At 36.6% G+C, this 24,404-nt stretch overlaps 2 protein-coding genes across 3 annotated transcripts in view; both read left to right on the top strand.

Annotated features, from left to right (window-relative positions):
- Positions 1 to 24,404, top strand: part of LOC105211439 (neuronal acetylcholine receptor subunit alpha-7) — a 182,175-nt gene that overhangs the window by 14,004 nt on the left and 143,767 nt on the right. The window lies entirely within an intron of this gene.
- Positions 154 to 1,948, top strand: LOC105211440 (uncharacterized). Of its 2 annotated transcripts, none has more exons than XM_011182851.3 (2): positions 154 to 1,613; positions 1,692 to 1,948. In XM_011182851.3, the coding sequence occupies exons 1-2, from the start codon at positions 376 to 378 to the stop codon at positions 1,711 to 1,713; spliced, it is 1,260 nt and encodes a 419-aa protein (XP_011181153.1). In that variant the 5' UTR covers positions 154 to 375; the 3' UTR covers positions 1,714 to 1,948. The 2 variants fall into 2 exon arrangements, with proteins under 2 accessions (XP_011181153.1, XP_011181151.1); XM_011182849.3 differs by having other exon boundaries at positions 157 to 1,594.

The raw sequence follows: 24,404 nt of genomic DNA, 5'->3' as shown, positions 1-24,404 counted from the left end.
TTTCCTACAGGGTTCACTGAAGATCGTGTGTGCATTGAGACGCATGAAAAATATTAAAGAAACAACAAAGCTGCTGCTGCGACTACTGGGCTGCAGCATAAATAAAATAGCCGATAAGCAGTTTCTTACAGCCACAAACTGAGGAGACCAGCTTAGAATTGTATTAATTGACGATCAGTTTGCATTGAGTGCTCGACGCGTTAAGGAGCACTGCGATACATTAAGCTGAACATATATTGAATAAATACAATTAATAAGGAAGTAAAGTGTCCAAATAAATAAAAAAAGTTTGCAAGGATTGCAGAGACCTTGTGACTCTCTTTATAAAATACAAATAAATAAAATAAAATCCCAAAGGCTTGCAACACAGACATTATGTCAAGCCACACTAACAAAGTGATCTATACGATCTTTTGGTTGATCCAACTGACCACGCTCTGTCTGAGTAATGAGCCTGTTACCACCGCGAAGGTCAGCAGCGGTTTCGTGGACGACAGCTCACTTACTTTAGAACAGAAGAAATTCTTTTGCATGCGAAATGTGACCTACTATGAGGAGGAAACCGTACAGAAGACGCGTGAAGTAGAGATTAAACCGTCCGGAGCTTTTAAATGGTTTAAAAAGAGCAAAATAGAGGTGCAGTCTTACACTGATAAGGTAAAGGTGGCGCATACGCGCTTAAAGAACGACTGCTGCGACGGCTATGCGATGTCTGCCGACACAACATGCCTGCCAGTTTGTCAGCCCGCTTGTCCAGCTAACGCATTTTGCCGTGCACCCAATAAGTGCCAGTGCCGACGTGGTTACGACCCTGTCAAGTCGGCGCTGAATGCCACACACCATTGCGTACCGCGCTGTGCGTCCGGTTGCCCCTACGGTGGTAAGTGTGTAGCGATCGATTTATGCGAGTGCGCACCTGGTTATCGCGCCCATGCAGGTAGCTGCATACCCACTTGTGCTTCGGATTGCCTGAATGGACGTTGCATAGCGTTGAACCAGTGTAGTTGCAATGCGGGCTACGCCAAGGACTCGGCGTCCGGCGAATGTGTGCCTTTGGACGACTGTGGCAAGGTAGATTGCATAGAAACAGCTAACAACACTGAGAGCAGCGTGAGCGGTGAAGCCACTACAAATAGCGTAACAGCGCTGTATATGAATGAGTCGGATATGACCGAAACAGAGGTGATGGATAGCATTACCGACGAAAACGAATATGCCAGCACTGGTAATCCAGCAGACAACAACTCAAGTAGTGATGGTGATGATGAAGATATTGTACTCTTTCCCAGCAACGCGGAGGAGACGAATTGTACACTTCAGCCCTGCATCGGTGATACTGTATGCAAACTGGATGGCAGTTGCGCATGCGCTGACGGCTTCATACGCCATCAACCAGCACCAGTGAACGGTGTGGAGGTGGGCCCCATTTGTATGGCAGCCATTGAACAGGATGGGCTCACGAATGCACGTGTCGCTGATGGCGGTTGGACGGGCACCGTCTTTATAATTGTAGGCGTGGCCGTAATGATGTGCGCTTTGACTGTGTTGGTGGTAAAGTTGTGGCGCCACCAGCATGGCTCATTGAATGTGGAAGGTGAGCGGGAAACGTTTTGGTGAATTTTTCTTTAAAGATTCATTGCGAGAGAGTCCATATTCATTAACCGTTTGTTATTTGTATTTTATTTTTGCAGGGAAAAGCGAGGCGTGTTGTAAATATGATAAGAATAGTACGAGCTCAGACAGCGGTCATGTCGACATGTGCTGAGTGATGGATGTGTATTCAGGAGTTATTTGTGTTTGTACGTGAGGACTGAGTTTTTTCTAATTATGTAAGCTTTAATACTTTAATTGTCTGCCATAATATCTTTTAGTTGTTGTAAAAGTTCACTGTACATAAAATGCATACAAAATAAATATATAAGTTAAAAAAATGTTTTCGGGAAATACACTCACTGTTGTCTTCTTAAAGAGGTTTTGTGCATTCATACATACATGAATTTTGGTATTTGGAGTAGCAGATAGATCGACGGTGATGTTAAAGCTTCCATGATTTACTTATCTCTTATAAAAGTGAGGAGAAAATCTACACAAACATATCTACAGAACTTGTCGTATGTTAGAGATATTCGCTTGTCCGAGCAGAAATTATTTTTGGAATCTTAAACGCTGAAATATAAAAATACCTTTTTTCATCAATTTTTTTTGAAAAAATTATTGCTGTAGGTTTATTTTACTTATTATTATATGACAGTACAACATTTGAAGTATACTTAAAAAAAGTTTTATCGAAAAATAGCGAGAAATAACGGATTTATCGTCGATCTCTGCAGGCACCTCGAAAAAAAGTTGTTATGCGGTGACCAGCCTACAGCATCACTGGATTATCCGAAACCAAAAAATCAAAATGCTTTCTTTAGTTTATTAGTTTATCTTTCAACTGACGTCGAGTTTTTCTTAATTCTTCAATTTTTAAATTTTTCGTACCATTTTCAAGCCAAAATGACGATTTTAGACGAAAATCGACCTATTTGTTATTGTAAAATTGTTAGTAATTAAATAGTAATTAAAACTCGACGTCATTCGAGAGCTATATATATGTAGAATATTTGTTCAAAATTTCAAAACGATCGATGCAGTAGTTTTTTCTGTAGGCTGGTCACCGACTTTAAAAATTACATATTTGGGAAAATCGATTCAAAGTTTTGTACACTCAGCGCATGTAGCTGGAGGTATCGTTTTTCAACCTGCTGTAACTTCGATAGTTTTTCTCCGAATGACCTAAAACATTATCACAATACTCTTGAGATGTTGATGGTTCAGAAAAAAAATAAAAAAAAATGTAAAACAAAAAAGTTGTCAACACCTCTCCCCCCCCCCTCCGCTTAAAATAAAGAAGAAAATAAGGTCCTGAACGAACATGATTTCATATTTTCTTTCTTCATTTCATTGTGTAAAGTTTTTCTTCTTTTATTATTCTCACCTTGAAAATGGGAGATTAACACCGTATGAACCAAGCAGTATTGAGAAATATGTCTTTATACCTCCAGTAACCGCTTCACTGTCAACGTAACTAATAATTTATTCGAAACCCAACAAATCTACAAAATAATTTTATTGTGTAATTCGCTCTGACCAATAAGTATATAATACTTAAACATATTCCTCAAAAGGCTTGTCGTTCTTCTGAGAAGTGATTACCAAAAAATGCGTACAATCAGTTTTCAAATATTCAACACTGGTACTCTTTCACATCAAACAAAGCAAAAACCAGAGAAGCGATCATAAATATTTCCCCTTTGTTCGAAATTAGAAATTATTACCGCAGAATGTACTAAGCCCGTATTATAACATTCCCTATTTTATCGGCGTAGGATTTCCAAGAGTCAAACAAATAAAATAATGTATTTCTATTTTAAATGCAATTATGTCATGCTTCTTGTGGTAACATGTCGAAAAAAACTTGTTTGGTGTCAAGTTGTACATGCCTTTCTATGTATGGGTGTCAAAGTGTTAGACTAATAACCCTGTAGGAAAATGAGGCGGATAAAATAAAATAAAATAAAATAAAATAAAATAAAATAAAATAAAATAAAATAAAATAAAATAAAATAAAATAAAATAAAATAAAATAAAATAAAATAAAATAAAATAAAATAAAATAAAATAAAATAAAATAAAATAAAATAAAATAAAATAAAATAAAATAAAATAAAATAAAATAAAATAAAATAAAATAAAATAAAATAAAATAAAATAAAATAAAATAAAATAAAATAAAATAAAATAAAATAAAATAAAATAAAATAAAATAAAATAAAATAAAATAAAATAAAATAAAATAAAATAAAATAAAATAAAATAAAATAAAATAAAATAAAATAAAATAAAATAAAATAAAATAAAATAAAATAAAATAAAATAAAATAAAATAAAATAAAATAAAATAAAATAAAATAAAATAAAATAAAATAAAATACAAATAAAATAAAATAAAATAAAATAAAATAAAATAAAATAAAATAAAATAAAATAAAATAAAATAAAATAAAATAAAATAAAATAAAATAAAATAAAATAAAATAAAATAAAATAAAATAAAATAAAATAAAATAAAATAAAATAAAATAAAATAAAATAAAATAAAATAAAATAAAATAAAATAAAATAAAATAAAATAAAATAAAATAAAATAAAATAAAATAAAATAAAATAAAATAAAATAAAATAAAATACAAATAAAATACAAATAATTGTACTTTCAGCATAAACTCATACTTTAACACGTCCCCACACACAAATACTATCAACTAATTGAAAGATTTTCTCAACCCTCATTTCCAGAAGTGATAAAAGCAAGAGTCGTCCATGCCTTTCAATATTTGTCGCCAGAGCAGTACAGAAATTACGTGTGCATGCGGGTTCTCACGCTATGTGTGTATAAGTCACATGCCATGCTATGTAGCAGTTCGCCTACCTACTGTTTAAGGTCATAAAACACATTATAGGGCATACAGACATAGGCAAGAAACAATTTCTACTTGTTCACAGATCTACATATACAAATAATATCGATGTAAATAGTTTTTAAATTTTTGCCAGATAAAGAGCACAAGCATTTTCAGTTGAATATTCGAAAAGTATGATAAGTAATTACCAAAGGTCATCTTTGCTGTTTGCATACGGAGAGTTTATCGCAACAGTACGCTGACTACACAGCAATGAATGCTTATCAGAAGCATAAAGAAAAAGAAATGTGCGTATTAATCACGCGTTTGAAATGTAATATGAAGTAAGAAATTTGTTTGTGACCATTTCAAATAAATCGCACTTGAACATTCATGTAAATATCGTAGGAATGTTTTGTTGTGTATTTTTAGCGCTATTATCGAATTATGAACTAATTCAAATATCAAATTAAAGCTAAAATTTTTTAAATAATGTATTTCCCCGTATTATGTCATTGAAAAACAACACACAGCGAAACATTTCATGAAGCTGAGTTGTAAGATAAGTTACAAATTTTACGACTATAACGTACCCTTAGAAAGTAAATAGGTATGGACGCCCTAGTGTAATGGAATTCCTCACCACTCATTTCCCATTAAGGCAACACCAGCTGTCACCACGTCAAATAAATGTCCGCCCACAAAACTTCAACCACAAATAAATTAAACTTTTTAGTGAGAGCGAATCCTTAGCCAAGAGAGTTTGCAGAGGGAGGCAAGTTGTGGGCTGACTCATAGAAAATCTAGTTGAGGGTGGAGGTGGTTCAAGTAAATACCAACAAAAGCAATGAGAGCGAAAGCAACACAGAAATAAAACATAATTATCAGCAAAATGAAAGATTTTAAACGGTATACGCCGGTGAAGCAACATACTAAAAGCCACTAATGTTATAATCAATTTTTTATTTCTGTAAATTCTGAAGATTATAAATTAAATAAACAAGAAATTTAACTTTATTTTTTCTTTTGACCATAAATTCGTATGAGTGGAATCTTTTTTTGTAGCAAACGAAATTTGACAGCCAGTTTGCAGGAAAGAACTGACAATCGTCATTGTACTTGCTGTCTAAATAGAAACGAGTCTTCTTTGGTGCTCGCCAATTGTACTATAGATGGATGGGCGTGAAATATAAATTTCCTGTGCATACACTGAATGATACATATACAGCTGCGAGCAGTGAAATAGTAGTGGGTGTTAGAGTTTTACATATTTTTGAGTTATATAAAATACCACACAACTTAACAACTATTGAAATGCAAAAGTAAAGTATATTTTCCAGGCTATGTTTATTAATAAAAATATTTTGATTTGCATAGGTGCAAAATTTTTTTACAAAGATGTGTTTATATATGAAAATTATAGAGAGCAGTAAAATAGTAGTGAAGTAATATAAATAAAAAATAAATAAAATATTAAGGGTTTTTGCAAGTTTCTCTTATACGAAATCTTAGTACATGACCACGATTTTTGATACAAGCTTGCTGCAATACGGCCCATAACCCGACTTTCTTTACGTTTGTTAAAAGGTTTTCAATGGGATTGAAGTCAGGGGATTGAGCTGGTCAATCCATGACCTCAATTCCATTGACCCGAAACCACTCCTTTGCCACCAAGTGGTGTACCTCGGGTCATTATCCTGCTGCAATATCCATTTCAGCGGCATATCCAATATTCGGCATTATATCCTCTTATGCGTTTCGCTCATTGTGGCAGAAATCATGTGAATTGGGCCTAACACTTTACAAAGGTGTAGTAAGAAAAATAGCCCTAAACCATGACACTCGAACCGTCATGCTTCAAAATTTTTGTGGTGATTCTAGGGTCGTCCTCTGTATTAAAGAGGCGTCTTATATACTAGCGGTACCCTTTTCCGCTGTATTGAACCACTTTCGAGTCGTCAGTCCGCAAGATGTTCCGTCATTTCTCAATCGGTCAAGTTAGGTGTTCTTTGGTAAAATTTAAGACGTCGTGCTACATGATTCTTTCTAATAACAGTATTTTTAGAGGACTGCGAGCATATAAATTATGTTGACGTAGAAGTTTTCTCACTGTATGAACACCGCAGGGCAGATTCAGTACGTCCCAAATCTCCACAGCTGACATCGTAGACACTTCTACTTTTTTTGTATTTTTTCTTATAAATAATTGCATTGTGAAACATTTTGGCTGAACACTGTACAAGTTTTTCCACTCCCTTGTAGGTTTCACCGGTATTTATGAGATATTGAATCCATTATCGTTTTTCTTCACTACAATGCTTCCCGCGGCCCACTAAGAGATGTACAGTCACCTTTTTTTGATTTTACATTGAATAAAAAATAAAAGAACAGGAAACTTACTTTCTGTATCATAAAATTAAATATTTTGTAGTAAAAATAATTTTTTTGCATCAGCTCATCTTTCACTACTATTCTATTGCTCGTTTAAATAAACAGATATCGTAATATAATAAGCTGTAAAATAGTAACGGTAAGTGTTTCACACTTGTTGTTTTGTATAACAAGGCCGTTAAACATCAGAGAATATAACAATAATAATGATCGGCGGCAATATCATAAAAGAAAAAAAATATAAAGCAAAATTAATTAAATGTGAAATACAAATTTTATTTTATTTTTTGAAAATTTATTTTTCAATTTTTGTATAGTTAAAAATTAAATTTTATACTTCCGACAAAAAGTCAGCTTCTATATGTATTATCATCACACAAACTCACGAGCATTATAACTTTCTAGATGTCATTGTTTGCGGTGGCATACAAAAGCGAAAGCAATAAGGAAGAACTTCAAAATGCAACAAAGTAGAAAGTTAAAACAAAAACCGCACAAAAACAAAAGAAATTTGTGCAGGAGACATAATGAAAGGAAGGTTCTAGCTGTTGCACAGCCACAGACAGCCACACACACACACATGCTTTACATACATAAATGCTATTGTGTATTTATATATAATATATATATATAATATAGAATATGTCATCATGCACGATAACAATAGTCGCGCCAACGCGCAGCAATAATAAAGAGTGCCACACAGCGTGTGGCACATATGATATAATAATGTAGTACAATAGAGCGTTGTTGCAGCGACTGCAGGTCCATTGTATAGTTTAAGTTGGAAATTTAATTCACAATTTTTTGTTGCTCGTAATTAAAAATCATATACAAAAAAAAATTTTAATTGTTATCGCTTTCATACTTTCATACATACATACTTAATTTCGGCTAACTGTTATCAACAACACTTTTCATTCATGCCGAACTTGTGGCACGAGTGTAAATGTGCATTTAATATTTTGATGATTAAATTTGTACACAGCACGCTTTCGTCTGAATTTGCCTCCTATTGCTCTCCGCGCTCAGCGCTAGTAATTTTTCTGTACGCTAAAGTTTGATGTTCCATTTTCTAACGGAAATCGCTGTGTGACAACCGGCAATTGCTACGCATCGTTTACGCCTTCAAAAACGTCGCCGAAAGTGTGTGCGAAGAAAAAACCAAAGCAAAGACATTATATAAGCGATGAAGGGAATGCCATTATGAGCAGCGGGTGGCATTTAATATGCGTTGGTGGGAGAGATGGCGGTGTCTACATTTAATAATTTAAATGAAATTATCTTTTTATACAACAGCAAAAGCAGAAAAACATAAAAACGAAATGGGAAAAGCAACAGTAAATTAATGCGAAATATTTATAAATAAAAGTTCGGATTTAAAGAGATAAATTTTTTTTTATTTTTTATATATTTATTTATGCCATATATTTAGGTAAGCCATGCCTCAATACTTGCAATAGATATGAGATATATATAGAATATGTTCCACTGAATTTTCCTTAAATGCCTCTCATTTGGTTTAAAAATTTTCTATTTATTGACAAAATTAAAAACACATTTCATAGCATATATTCAGGCGCTAGCCATGTGTAAACATATTCTAAGCCATTTTATAAATAGGAAAGCTTTTCATGTCAGTCTTTGAAATTTTCAGCGTATAAATGCTGTCAAGCAGACAGCCATCAGCTCTTCACACACATGGCGACGCACACACTTTCATATAATTATGAGCTACATGAATACCAGACACATTTTTAAATTGACATTTGGTGAACGCTTACGTATTCACATACAAATTTATAGAAATATTTTATTCCGTGTCAAAATCAGAGTAATTTTATGTGTGTTTGCGAGGATATTTCCTTATAGTAAAGTGGGAAATTATGGCTTTGTAGCTGTCAAATGCGCAATTGACATTTTGTTGGTCTATAGTTTTTCTTCTAGTTTCACATAAGAAATGCGTTCTTCAGCCTAAGGCTCAAATATCAGCGCCTTTAAACATATCTCTAATTTTTTTCCGTATCTTAAAGACTAATTTTATTCACAAATTTTAGAGGTCATTGTAATTCATTTTCGTCTTGAAGTCCATACGAATCATTAGAGGTCTGTTCAAGCTTAACGTCTTCTTCACTGAAACATGACCAAATTTTTAATGATCCCTAAATATCCGAGATACATAGTTACTATGCTATCGGGGCTAGATACATACCGTAGAAGCCATTATATAGCTTTCGCGATATAGACACCACTCACACCAGATGTATAACTGTAAAATTATATATAAACAAATAAGGAAAAGCTAAGTTCGGGTGCAACCGAACATTTTATACTCTCGCAATTTATTTAGAGATTTACCTATACTTTCGGTGAAAAATTACCCTTAGGCACTGAGTTCTTCATGTTTGATATCAGGGGCCTTGAAATATAATGGTTCGATTTTGACAATTTTTCCACAAGTGATGTCACAGCTCAAATACAGTATTTGTGTAAAGTTTTATTCCGCTATATTTATCGGTTCCTTATGTATACATTATAAAGTGAACGAATCAGAAGGATTCAAAACTGAGTTATATGGGAAGTAGGCGTAGTTGTGAACCGATTTCGCCCATATTCCACCAGTGTCATCAGGGTGTAAAGAAAGTATTATATACTTTATATTTCATTGAAATCTGTCGAGTAGTTCTTGAGATATAGTTTTTGACCCATAAGTGGGCGACGCCACGCCCATTTTCCATTTTGTAAAAACATCTCAGTGCAGCTTCCTTCTGCCATTTCTTATGTAAAATTTGGTATTTCTGACGTTTCTCGTTAGTGAGTTAACGCACTTTTAGTCATTTTCAACCTAACCTTTGTATGGGAGGTGGGCGTGGTTATTATCCGATCATTTTTGGACTGTATTAGGAAACGGCTAAAAGAAACGACTGCAGAAAGTTTGGTTTATATAGCTTTATTGGTTTGCAAGATATATACAAAAAACCTATTTGGGGGCGGGGTCACGCCTACTCTTTCAAAAAAATTACATTCAAATGTGCCCCTCCCTAATGCGATCCTATGTTCCAAATTTTATAACTTTATTTATGGCTTAGTTATAGCTCTTTATGTGTTTTTGGTTATCGTCATTTTGTGGGCGTGGCAGTGGTCCGATTCCGCCCATCTTCGAACTTAACCTTCTTATGGTGCCAAGGAACACGTGTTCCAAGTTTCATTAAGATATCTCAATTTTTACTCAAGTTACAGCTTGCACGGACGGACAGATGGACAGACGGACAGATGGACAGACGGACAGACGGACAGACGGACAGACGGACGGACGGACAGACGGACGGACGGACAGACGGACGGACGGACAGACAGACATCCGGATTTGAACTTTACTCGTCACCCTGATCACTTTGGTATATATAACCCTATATCTAACTCGTTTAGTTTTAGGACTTACAAACAACCGTTATGTGGACAAAACTATAATACTCTCTTAGCAACTTTTGTTGCGCTCAATTCGGAATACTGTTCTATACCTCGGGTTGAGGTCCTTAGACCCCAAATTAACGAGTTTCATTGCATTAACATATCTAGTTAAGTAGCTATGCACCCATGTAAGTGATGCTTGGCGCATATGTCGCCTTCATTTGGCTTGACAAGCTTCAGAGAAATGAAAAGAAAAAATATACAAACTTGAGTATAACGGCATATACATATTTATGGAAGATATGCGTAGAATATTCCAAAATATTTACGAAATACATAAGGGAAATGAGTCTCAGTTGTTGCAACCACACACACACATGAGTACATTCATATAAGCGCTTCGTATATCATTTTGCTCTTCATCCCCAGTTTGACTAAAGGTTCCGCTATTGTTGCTGCTCATTTGATGCCTCACACGACTTTCTTATGTACATATAAGAAAAACCAAAATGCGTGCGAGTGTGTGTGTAGGCATTGTTCATCAAGTTTGCAGCGCGTGGGAAGTTGCCCAAGGACATGGACTTGGATGCTTGCTTAGAGTTTGTTTGACGTTGCTGAGTTGTTGAGCTTAGATAGAGAGAGAGAGAGGGATGAATTTTTTTGTGGCTTGGCTTTCTTTTCGAGAGTCAAACAGAGGTCGTCGAGGAAGTGTGAGTGTGGCAATGTATTTGATGTGTGCGTGTGTGAAGAATGCTGTTGCAAGTCAAACTTAGTTCAAGTTGAATTTATTGGCTTGCGGTCGAATTGTGTGACAAGTAAGACAGTACAAAAAATGTGCCGAATAAAATAAAAAAAAAAAAACTGAGGGAAATAAAAGCGAATACTAAACACTGGAAAATTTCAAATTTTTGGTTATATGAGTTTAAGGTAGCCATATAGAACGGTATGTACGAAGTGTGATATGAGTATAAATTTCTTGATTTCATTTTTTGTTTTATTTCATAGAATGGTGGTGGATAGATCTTCAAGCAAATACTAAAAAATAATTTTGAATTTTGTCTGAAAATTTACTAAATTATTAACATTTTTAAATATTATAGAGTATATTTACTACACACTCATATAAATATTAAAATTAAATATTTAAATATTTTTTCTTACTATGTATAAATAGCTCACGAAGAGTTAAAAACAACGCAGGTCCTTTCTGCAATCTTCCATCTGTCCATTCAGCCTAATAATACTGTGCGCAGTCAATAAAAAATGATCACCAATTATAGAATATTAAATTTAGTAACAAACTGCATAGCAATAACAATAACAATAACTACAAGTCATCAAACAAAAACAAGCACTGCGTCAAAGTTCGTTACAATATTCCTGAGAAAGTAACTGTGTCCATCAGCGCTCAGGCGAAAAAGCGAAAAAAAAATCATTACATTCCTGCCTCTCCGGCCAAAGCAGTCCATCCGCGCTCCACTAGCCACTTTACATGCCATTACACTTTGCTCGCAACTTAACGCGTCGTCGGCAGCACTTCACTTTTCGCGCAACAAATTGGCCCCGATTTCTTTATCCTTTGTAAAGCCAAGTTCCTGCCCTCTGTGTGTCTGAGCGTCTCTCCCATCGCTTCGAACACGCGATTTTGTCAGCGCATTTATATTTAATTGTGTAAATTAAATTTTCAACCGGCTTTCGTGCGCCGCATTAAGGGATCATCTGCACCGTGGTCTCCCAGCGGCCAATGGTCAGTGCGCAACATTTCGCTTTGACCATATTTTCCGTGTTCTATAGCCCGGCATTGGCGCTGTTTTATTCTTCCGAAAGGTAAATGTATGAAATTTATGAGTTGAGCTTTTATCGGCGCTTCCTTTGCGTTGATGCGCGCCCTGTCTGCATGCATTGCTGCTGCGGCACCTTGGGCTCTGAGATTTCCACCTCAGTCGCTGCTGAGCCCTCACTGGGTCGTGCGCTTGTGTGACCGGCACTGCAGTTGGGCGTTGTTGCATTTCCCCTGCAGTTAAGTGCCGTTACCCGATATGCAACTGTAGGCATGCATACGAGCGAATGTATCTGTGTGAGCGTGTGTGTGTTGAAATAAGTAAATTATGTGTGCGCTGCTTGCGCGTAGCTCTGAGCAAAGTGTGTCAGTTCAAACACACACACGCACATGCAGTTATTCATATTTACCAACACACTTCTGTTGTGCACATATATATCTTCATATATAACTACATATATAAAGTATATATATTAGTGTGTGCGTGCACCTGCAGCTATGCTTGATCCACTGAGTAAATGTGCAATAAATGCATTTTGCGATTTTCTGCGAATTATTAAGTGCGCCCATAATGAATGCAAATGAGTGAAAACATACTCGAAAATCGCTGGCTTGTAAATTATGAATCGCCACATCATTGCTGTACATATTACGAAAATAAACACCAACAGCAACAACAACAACGCGTTGCATAACGGTGGCGCGTAAAGTAAAGTTATCCGCGAATGCGGAAGCATTGGCGGTGGCATGAATATGTGCTAAGCGCATTTAACGCGGTAATAAATGTGCGGACTTTTATTATTCATTTGTATGTATTTGCTGTAGCGCCATTAACAATAGTGTAAGCCTCATGGATCCACGTTAATTAAAATAGATTACAAATATTTATCAATCACATGCACCAATAATTGCTGAGAAGTTATAATTTGTAATAAAACACTACCGTAATTAAAAATATTATTTCGTTTGTAAATGTGAAAGGAATAAAGGGTTAAGCCTGTCTATATAACTGAAATAAAATTAATATTTTTATCTGGAGGAATGGAAAAATCTATCGAAATTCTCTCGAAAAGGCTTTATTAAACATGTATGAATGTATTAAATGTCGGTCGCTGAGTTACACTTCGATATTAAATTTTCAAGTATCAGAGTAGTGTAGTCGTCTCATTTGAGGAACCTTTTTAAAGTTTAACGAATATAATCTGACTGACCTCATTGTTTCGATAAAAGAAAAACATTTGGCGATCTCGATAGATCGATTCGAAAATACTAGACTGAACAAACAAACCACTTGAGAGGAAAAGATAAAAAGCTTGCATTAAGCCCTTCACTATCAGCTGCTCTGATAATTCAGGTCTGGATCCTGGTGTGGGTCGTTCCGTGGCCGTGGGAAAATGGACGGCACAAATGATTCCACACGAGATAATCAATAGAAGAACAAAATCTTCCTTATAATACATATAGTTTTATTGTGGAATCACACTTACCACGTCTGGATCGGTTGAGACGTCAAAAAAAAAATGACGAAGCGCAACTTTTTACAAATCAATATTTGGTTGCGTTCGAATTAAAAACTTCGAATAAGCGATCGCTCTCACGACACAGACGTGGCAGAGAAATTGGGCGGTATAGGCGTCCGTTAGACTGAAGATATTGTGATGAAGTAGTTAGCTGGTTCTCTTCATATTAAGAAAGTATATTTTGATCAAGTTGGGATAGGTGAGGTTTTAACTCACAAGCATACATTTCCAGAGCATAGATAAGTCAGAGTAATTATCATCTGATTTCAACTACCTATTTGTGTTGGAATGTTTCTAATTCTTGGAGACCCACAGTAGGCTTTTCAATGGAGTGAACCTTTTATGTTATAATAATTTTAGCTTTTTATGACTACTAGTAATATATAATAAAGAGTATGGTCTACAAAATTAAGATCGACTATTAATACCAGACCGTCGTGTCCATCTGACTACAAAGTGAATCTGATAATGCGGGCCTCGATATATTTTTTGACTTTGAATTTGATTAGGGATCAGAAAATGATCGCTGAAACTCGCAGTGCTTCTCCGGAAGTGAGATACTTACTCAAATACTGCTTTGGCCACAAATGCATATGCATACATATATTCATATATTGAATGCCGTTATTATATAACAGTTATATTATAAATTGCTTTCACTACATGATATAACGTTTTTAGTAGGAATTTATCATTGAGCTCATATTTTTTACCCAAAAGTATATCTGCTTCATTAAAAATAAATTTCTCTCTATAAAAAATTAATATTTTGTCTATTAAATGCATAAGCTACAACATTTTGGAAGACTAAAATGCTAATCTGCATTTTTGCGTATGAATTATTCCTCTCAATACAGTACTATTTTATAAGTGATTTTATTGCTCCGACTATGATTGCTACTGGCTGCCGATTTAGGCATTAAAAGCTTAGCGAAATTACAAATTTAACTCGACAATCAAAGTATTATGAAAACTAACAGTATATAGAGTTATGATTAAAGTGCAGCAATAATTAATAATCAGTTAGTTAGTTTGCAGGAATTGTGTGTCAAAAGTGCACGAATTAATAACAAAACTACGAGATCGAATAATTATGCTTTTTCTAGCGATATTTTTGTAACATTTTCATTAAAAAATAAAACAAAAAAATTTATATAAATTGCTAGTAATCATATAACTCTATCTCATGTGGCGCTGCAGAATTCTGACACTCAATTTATAACTGTAAAAATTCGATACTGTGCTTTTTTGCAAAAGCGCTTTCATCAAACATACATACATAGATTTATCAAATGATTTGCGCATACTTTTTGCGCCACGAAATCTGATACGAGAATGCAACAATTCCATTTTTCACCTTCTGCAAACATATTTCAAGCAATTTGTTGCAGAAAAAGTGCGAAAAAAGCGCTGAGAATATAGAATTTGATGCTTCTATATGTGATTCCTCGTTTAAGGCAACTCTTTGCACGCCACTGTACTAGAGACACAAAGTCATGTTGCTGCTCACTGCGAACGCTCATGAAAGTGTTGATAAAAATTTGTATTTACTATTAATAACGGCACACAGATGCGATAAAGAGCAGCATTGGAATCTGCACTTAAAAGAAGCGAATTCGAAGAAAAAACAAATCTTTATAGTGATATGAAAGCGAAGAAAAAAAGAATTTGCTTTGTTTTATTTGTTGTCATTGTAATTGCTGTTAGTGTGCGATGACACTTGTGAAAACAAAAAAGATAACAGCAAAATAAATATGTAGACACATATGTATCTATATAATAAAATATCTGAAAGCGAAAATCCAATGACAACAGCGAAGGACAAAGCGCGCGCACACACAAATACACACAGACACATACAGACTACATGCCACGCATACTCTGCGCGTCCTCGACTAGCAACAATGAAACAATAAATTGTTTACAATTTCATTTAACGACAAAGGCGAATATGTTTGTAAGCCAACAAACACTTGGAAATGAGATGAGAGTTCATAAAGCGGGCGACACAGGCTGCTGCTGAAGCTGAAGTGGTTGGCGGTGAATGGGGGTGTGTTTGAAGTGGCAGCGCCATCAATTAACTTTGTTATTAGGAAGAATAGGATACAAGGATTATAGAAATAAGAATTGTCCTTTGTAATCGAATTAATTGAAAGCTGTGCGCGTGTGTGCGGTGAGTTCATTGTGGTTGCGGGACTTTCATCCCCAGAAGTTTAAATTCATAAAAAAATATATAAAATTGGAAAGAAAAATATTTTCTTGAAGAGATAATTAAAATGCAATGTCGACTTTAATAAATACGTGCAAATTTTTGATAATGTAGAACCGATATATATATTTGTAATCAGAGATATTTTTATGATTTTTTATCAAATTATAAAAAATAAACAAATTTCCCTAACTCTGCTATCACAAGCTGCTATCGAGATCATAGCTTCTTTATTGCACTCTATTTGAGACCTTCTTTTACTTATTGACTGGATTAGACACCGCTTACCCGATTATAACTGAGTCCGCAACTGCGCGCCACGCATCTCTCCTTTTGGCAGTTTGCCGCCAATTGGTAATACCAAGTGAAGACAGGTTCCTCTCCACCTGGTCCTTCCATCGGAGTGGAGGCCTCCTCCCTCTTCCTTGGCTTCCTCCGGCGGATACTGCATCGAACACTTTCAGAGCTGGAGGACTTTCGTCCATTCGAACAACATGACCTAGCCAGCGTAGCTGCTGTCTTTTTATTCGCTGGACTAACACATACAGCTAATCATTCCATGTTCTGCGGTATTCGCCGTTGCCAATGTTCTGAGGACCATAAATCTTGCGCAAAATTTTACCTCGAAAACTCCTAGTGCCGTCTCATCAGATGTTGATATCGTCCACTCATCTGCACCATAAAGTAGGACAGAAATGATGAGGGACTTGTAGAGTTTGATTTTGATTCGTCGAGAGAGGACTTTACGTTTCAAGTGCCTACTCAGTCCAAAGTAGCACCTGTTGGCAAGAGTAAATATGTGCTGGATTTCGAGGCTGAAATTGTTCGTGTTGTTGATGCTGGTTTCCAGGTATACGAAATTATCTACAACTTCGAAGTTATGACTGTCAACAGTGACGTGGGAGCCAAGACGCGAATGCGCTGACTGGTGATAGGAGATATTTCGTCTTTTCCTCGTTCACCATCAGAACCATACGCTTCGCTTCCTTATCCAGTTGGGTTGAGATTTGAGACTTTGGTCAGGTTTATTCCCACTCTAAGGGAGCTCAATTCAAAATCGTTTTTTTATTATTGGTTTGTGTTTTTGTGATTTTTTTGGAGATACTAAAACACATTTACCGTTATATTTCCAACACTATTTAATGCTTTAAGCATCATTCCAGCAAACATGCTTCAATTTCGAAAGAAATGTTCGAAGATTTGTTCGAAAATCTTAAACAAAGGCATATCTAATGCAAGCAGTTTACAAAACTGCAAAATTCTCAGCAAAATTGCTGTAAAACTAAAGTACATGCCCCCCACATATGCGAGGAAAAATTGCTTGCAACCAAATATAATACTCGCACATTTCGAAATCGTTTTTATCTCGTCAACTTGTTGTTGTACGCCACAATGCATGCGCATGAAAGTTTCAGCGAATTTGCAATACTTTGCACCAAGCAATGTTGTTTACTCACTTTTGAGCATACAAAGCCGCACCGCACCGCATCGCAGCGCTGCTTACTTGCCTTTACCGCTTACTGTGAATACCAATCTACTTTGCTTGCCACACCCGCTGCCAGCAACGCTGTTGTGGTGTGTGCATAAGCCTTGCAGCACTCCAACAACAACGCTTTAGTTGTTGTGGTTGTTGCAACTTTTTGCACAGAACTTCTACTCCCTTTTGAATGTTTTTTATTACGTTGTTTTTGATTTTGTTTTGTTGTTTGCAACAACCACTGCGGTCTTTCGGCTTGCTACATTGTGTTTTTGTTGCACAAATTGTTGCAACTCTTCTTAGCATATTTGCGATTCGCATTGTTGTGTGCCGTTGCTTTTGTTGTTATTGTTATTGTTATGGCAGTTGGTGTGTGTGTGTGCCTGTGTGTTTCTTTTTTAATTTGCAACGCTCGGAAATAGGTCAACTGCATGCAATACTGCGGCATACAGCAGCAACAACAACAACAATAAGAATATGAAAAAACAATGGGGATCGGCAATGGGGACAAACAACAACGATTTTTCCATTTGTTGCACACACACATCTGCACGAACAACTGGCGCCTGTGTCGGCAGCAAAACTGGGTACTTGCCGTAGGAGCCCCTGGATGAACTGGGTGTGGTGTAGCTGTACATACCATATACGTATATGTAGGTATATGAATATGCATGCCACATTGTAGAATTTTTATCATTGCATATTGAAATGCATGCGTAGACAACTCGGTTAAAAAAAATGTCATACAAGCAAGCGGTTGGGGCATTACGGGGACGATGGAGTGCTGTGAGAAATTCTGCTTTAATCAGATGAGTGGAAATTTAAAAATTTAAAAATATCCCATCCAGCTTTCTAAAAACCAGTTCATTTAGTTTTATGCCAATATATAGATATAAAATAGTTTCTTCGACTTTTTCTGGATTGAGATTTGGTATAATTCTTTTGAAGCTTCTAAGCAGCTTTGAATGGCAGAATGTACTTGTAGTCCCAACAGTGTGCAACGTACGTTGATCCCCATTTAAAAACACTATCTCTAGGAGTTTTAAACTTTATAGATCACTGTCTCCTCCTCCTTCTCCAGGTTAAGGTCGAAGCACCTCAGTAGTAATACATTCCGCGATCCCAGCGAACTGGCGGCATTGAGATTAGACGACTTCAGAAATTTGTGAAATACCCTAAGCCTTTCCAAGCTTTGTCGATACGTAGGCGTCCTTTTGATCCATAGTTAGGAGTGCTCTCGACAAGCATTTCTAACTGCCTATGTGGGACCCTCTGTGATCTCAAACGCAAGGCTCAGCCTCCTCAACTAATCTAACCTAGATCGGAATTTGATCTTTCTACGAACTCTATATTTTTACTAGTAAGAGCGCTACTCAGTTGACAGTCGCTAATCGATATAAATCTGAGTTTCATTACATAGACCCAACTGTCGTAGAAACGATAGCCACATACTCATCCTACTCGGTACCAGGAGCTTAGATTAATACAAGAAATGTTGAATGCATCATTGATAAGAATATAGTAAGTTCTCCCTATATAATATGTATTTATCTACGCTCGTATATATATATACCTTCACGAGTATGAGAGTTTATTCTCTTTCACTCACAATTAAAATCGTTACAACTGTGAAATACCGTTTTTGCAAGTCGTTTGCATGGAGTTGCTGTTGCAACGATGCCTGTAGCCGAGTTGCATTTCTTTGCAACTGCTCGTGTCGGTTCAAAGCTAGTCAAGGTTTCTTCTAAGTTGTGGCGCCAAACCAGTTGCAGAGGTGGCTTAGAGACAAGAAAATTAAAATGCGGTGACTGGAACAAAGTGACAGCGGCAGGTGGGGCAGTAGCTCAAGTACAGCAAATTTACGAGCAAAACACGCTGAAAAATGCAAATAACTGGGTAAAGGCTCGACAGCGACTGCAAAGGTGCATACAAGTCTCTTTCTAAGAGTGTGTGTGTGTGAGTGCGCTTGTTTGAGGGAACAATGAAATTTCTTTAATGTAAACAAAAGTGCATTTTTCACTTTGTGGCGAGGCAACTTTTCTGCTCGGCATGCCACACACACATTCAAATTGTTTTTTTATGCAACAACGGCGGATGGTCACTTCCGTGAGTGGTGGCGGCAAGGCGTAGTACGTGGCAAGTGACTGCAACGGAAGTAATATGAAATGCAGGCATGTCTGCTTGTTATGAGAGAGTGTGCGTGTGCGCGAATTAGTGTCAGTGTTGCCTGTGGCTTGTGGCTTGCAAAAACTGCAACTAATGCCACACTTTCCATGCAACTTTGCTGCCCCTGTAATTTTCACTTCACGGGTGGCAGCATTTTTATTTAAAATACAGACATACATGCGTGCAATTTTTTTCTTTTTGACCATACTTGCCACACTTTGTTGCACGCATACCCATTTGGTCGGATTCACGTGTGCAACGTCCGCCAGCAGCTAAGCTGTCGCGGCCACTCATGCAACTGGTGGTTAATATTTGTTATATTTTTTACAGTTATACGCTGTTGCGCACAAATACAAGTGTAACTATAGACATATATATATACATACATATATTTTTAGTAGAAAAGCACAAATTTATGCGAACTTTTAAGCATGAAAATTCCTTCCTTGCTTCCACATAAATTATTGATTGGTATTTGTATTGCATTTCGCGCGTTGACTATTGCTTCTTTTACACTGTGCTACACTACACTTCATTTCCGCACGCCATTTTACACTTCACATTTCATATTTATTGCTTATTGAGCATTTCTTATTTCACGCAAATGCGAGTGTCCGCTCTCTAATAAATTTTGCTGCAATATTTCCAGAATTTCCACAAGCAGTTGCACTTTGTGTATTGCCATAATGCGTTTGCCATAATATTTCTTGCAAATAAATTATTTATGGAAATTTATGTAATGATAAATGATGAAATATGCGCATTTGTTTATTTATTTGTGTATGTGGTGACAGTTCATAAATAAACATAGACCACGGTGATGTTATTTATTGTAGCTATTTTGGTTGCCAATACTTCATTCAGTTTTTTCACATTGAGTGGGTGACTGCTCTCGCTCCCTTGGCGTAGCTTGTAGCTTGATGAAATATGACAACACAAATATTTATTATGATTTATTAATATCATATTGTATTGTATTTAAATTTGTTTTTGTAAATATTTCAATATTACTACAGAAGCTCTAAGTAATTCAAAGTTGGTTTTAATCAAATAAAAAAATGAAATAATCTGGGTAATGAACTGTTAAATCAATTGAAAGTAGAATTGAAAGACTTCTTCAGGCAAGATTTGTCTTAAAACTGTTTCCTAATTTAGTTCTCTCTTAAGTTTCGTCTCACGTCTCTTAGATTATTCAATATATAATCCTTATAAAAGCAAAATTTTTGAGATCCCCTAAAGTATCTCTTCCGTTTACTGATTTGTAGCATGTTTTGAGTCAGCAGACAATAATTACTTTAGCTTAACTCAATTGACATACCAATTTTAAGATTGCAAGATGATGAGCTAAATAGAGAAGGTACAATCTTCTACAAGAGTATACAGTTCCTGGCGTACGCCGATGATATTGATATCTTCGGAAGCAATAACCGCGCCGTTAGTTCTGCTTTTTTCCGCCTGGATAAGGAAGCGAAGGGAATGGGTCTTGAGGTGAATGAGGACAAGACGAAATATCTCCTGTCATCAAACAAACAGTCAGCGCATTCGCGTCCCCCACGTGGCTCCCACGTCACTGTTGATAGTCAAAACTTCGAAGTCGTGGATAATTTCGTATACCTGCGAACCAGCATCAACAACACGAACAATTTCAGCCTCGAAATCCAGCACATATTTACTCTTGCCAACAGGTGCTACTTTGGACTGAGTAGGCACTTGAAAAGTAAAGTCCTCTCTCGACGAATCAAAATCAAACTCTACAAGTCGCTTATCATTCCCGTCCTGCTTTATGGTGCAGAAGCTTGTACGATGTCACTATCAGATGAGACGACACTAGGTGTTTTCGAGAGGTAAATTTTGCGCAAGACTTATGGTCCTCAGAACATTGGCAACGGCGAATACCGCAGGCGATGGAAAGATGAGCTGTACGAGTTATACGACGACATTGACATAGTTCAGCGAATAAAAAGACAGCGGCTACGCTGGCTAGGTCATGTTGTCCGAATGGACGAAAACACTCCAGCCCTGAAAGTACTCGATGCAGTATCCGCCGGAGGAAGCCGAGGAAGGAGAAGGCCTCCACTCCGTTGGAGGGACCAGGTGGAGAGCGACCTGGTTACACTTGGGATCTCCAACTGGCGCCGAACTGCGAAGGAAAGAGAGAAGTGGCGCACTATAAATGTTGTACAGAGCAACATAATGGCGTTTGTACTAGCCGCAGCGAAGATAATACTAGAGTTAGTCGCATCGTAAAGTGAAAAAAATACTAAAATCGGACTATAATTTTTCAAGGTGGGAGATATCGAACATGAAGTCCTCAGTGCCAATGGATAATTTTTTATCGAAAATATCGGTAAATAATTCAGATATTTTATAAAAATTGTGAGGTGGTCATTTTTTTAATAGTGAGTCTCTATGCCAAAAATGGGTAAAATCGGTTAATTACTCCCTTTAGCTCCCATATACTTAATATTAGATTTTTAAACATCCGGTTGGCTTTATACCATATAAATTATGCACATATGCGCCGAAAAATCTCATAAAATCACAAAAAAAAAGAACAATTCTAAAATGCCACAAGCACAAACTTAAAAGCGTGCATTCCCGTCGCGCCCACAGCACTAATCCTTTGAAAGGCGGTCGCGTATAAATTTCACCAGCGGCTACTCAACTCACTTCGGCGCTTATGGAAATGCATGAAATATGAGGAAATTGAGTTGCACCACAAAAGCGGCGGCCATGGCGGCGGATATGAGTGACCATAATAACTCCGCACACGCATACAGCCACACAAATCACCAGCGTTAAGTGAGTTGGTCCAAGGAGTGCATGTATGTGCGGCCATTTTTGGCACTATGCCGACCATTGCATTCAAGTGCAGCGAAGTGTGATCGGCCATATTAGTTTGCGAGCACATTTTCTTTGGCTACTTATGCGCAGGCTGGTGGCAAGTGGCAAGCATACTCACTGAGATTTAGCTGTGCTGTTGGTTGTTTGCCGCCGCATATCTGCTTGCTTTTAATCCGATTACCAGCTGCTTTAGTGCTACTTTATTATGCGCTATTTTTATTATATCATACGAATTACAAGCGGAGGAGCGACAACAACAACACAAAGAAACACAGCGAAAAATGAGATAAAACGCTACTATGCAGAGAAATGCGGAAAATAGCCGCCGTCACAAACACTCGTAAGTAATGCAAAGCGTTGTCCTCGGGGATTTAATAAAATATTAACTGACATCCTGAAGCACACAGGCGAGCTCACAAGTGCTCCAGTGCTCGCAAATGCATTTAAATAAAATAAAATAAAATCTTTGTGTGTGTACGACAAAGCGAAGGCAGGCAATCTGCTTTGATAGTTTCGTAGCGCCCGCCCGCATATGCGTTCTAACAAGCGGCGGTCATGCACGCTTGCCACTAAAGCCACCAGCATTCCGCCTTACAAGTGCACTCAAGCAACACACGTTCAAGCTCCCACGCGTCCAGATTGCAGCTGCATTGCTTAGCGTAAAGTTTGATATGCTTGTGGCGCCTGCATTTGAGCGCAAACGCCGTTATATAGCATTGAATATTTTTCAAAATATACTTTGAAGCTTTGTAGCGGAGCGGCAGCTCTTGATCTTCACCTCCAACTTTATTAGCTGCAAGATTGCGCATGTAAATGGCCGGCTTACCAAAGCTCTCGCATGCTTACTGATAAAGATACATATGTGCTTAGATATATATATATATGTGAGCTGATATGCATGCTTCGCCTCGCAGCCAAGTTGTAGTTATCAAATGCAAATTTTCATATTTTCACAGTTTCCTGCTGTCCTTTGACACATAGGGGGCATCGTCGGAAGCATAAGCAGACGCTATTGGAAATTTATGCATTTTATTTGAATTTGGTAGGAAAGCTCTTAAAAATAGTTCTGTTTATGCTGTTAACTGTAAAGTAAGTCATAGGAATGTCAAGCAGTCAAGGAAATTCGCTACAAATGCCAAAGGAAGTTGTGACAAATTGGTCAGCGAGACAATAAGTACAGGCTAATATGATGCAGGGTGACTAAGCGGAAATGCAAAATTATTATTTGGATCACATAAAGGTTGCGATTGCAAGAAATGTAAGGTTTTCTCAGATAGCAGCAAATAATTTTAGTGGCGGTAGTGTTGTTATCAAGCTCAAAGGGAATTGAAGTAATTGTATATAGAAGATTCTACACTAAAATTTTCTCCGATAGTTGTAAGTAATATTAGTGAAGTCTATATATTCAAAACTTTATAATTATTAGGTCTACAACTTTGCTTCCGCCGTTTTTTTTTGTATAAAAACGGTTACAAATGTCGATGAGCCTCAGCCGCACTTCTCTTGGAATTAAAAAAGAAAAGCAAAATTTCCCGCAAATGTCGAGAATTCGGGTAAAAAAAGTGACATTTTCAGTTGAGAATGTGTTTGGGATGCAAACAGATCTCTACAAATATTTTATTGGGTTAATATTGACACAAATGTCCAAGATCAATATAAAACGATTTAATCGGCCAGTGCTTGACCCTAGAGACATCTATTGGAAGAAGTTCTAATAGAACCATTTTGGCCCCGGTATAGCACTTTATACCCCTCCCATTGTATTTCTAGGCAATGAAAGCCTCTTCAAAATTTTCTAATAACACTAAGTTAATGTCAGCGAGCCAACTTAACTATTATAGCATTACAAAAAAAGCTGTTAGGCTCCTTCAAAATGAATTTCCAACATTTCTGCATTAATTTGCATATTCATAAATGTTATATATATCATACAGTGGGATATATCCTACACCTGCTATGTTGACTTGCGGCATTACTTGCAGTTCAGCACCTAAATCATTGCGCAAACATAATGCAATATGCATAGATTTGCATCAGTGAAAAGGCCCGGCGGCTCGTGTATTGCAGGTGCGGCGCAATATTTCATGTGAAATGGCGTATTTTTGTTGAAATTGCTCAGCTGCAAATTTATTCGCATACTTTTGGGCGCATAATAATTTAC

This window comes from Zeugodacus cucurbitae, chromosome 3 (assembly GCF_028554725.1).
Source record: "Zeugodacus cucurbitae isolate PBARC_wt_2022May chromosome 3, idZeuCucr1.2, whole genome shotgun sequence".
NCBI lineage: Eukaryota > Metazoa > Arthropoda > Insecta > Diptera > Tephritidae > Zeugodacus > Zeugodacus cucurbitae.
Note: the sequence above shows the minus strand (reverse complement) of the source record. Positions and strands in the feature narration are given on the sequence as shown.

Coding starts and splice junctions, on each gene's coding strand:
- LOC105211440 (XM_011182849.3), top strand. CDS start 376: ATGTCAAGCCACACTAACAAAGTGATCTATACGATCTTTTGGTTGATC. Junction 1,595..1,691: donor TGGCTCATTGAATGTGGAAG/GTGAGCGGGAAA, acceptor TTATTTTTGCAG/GGAAAAGCGAGGCGTGTTGT.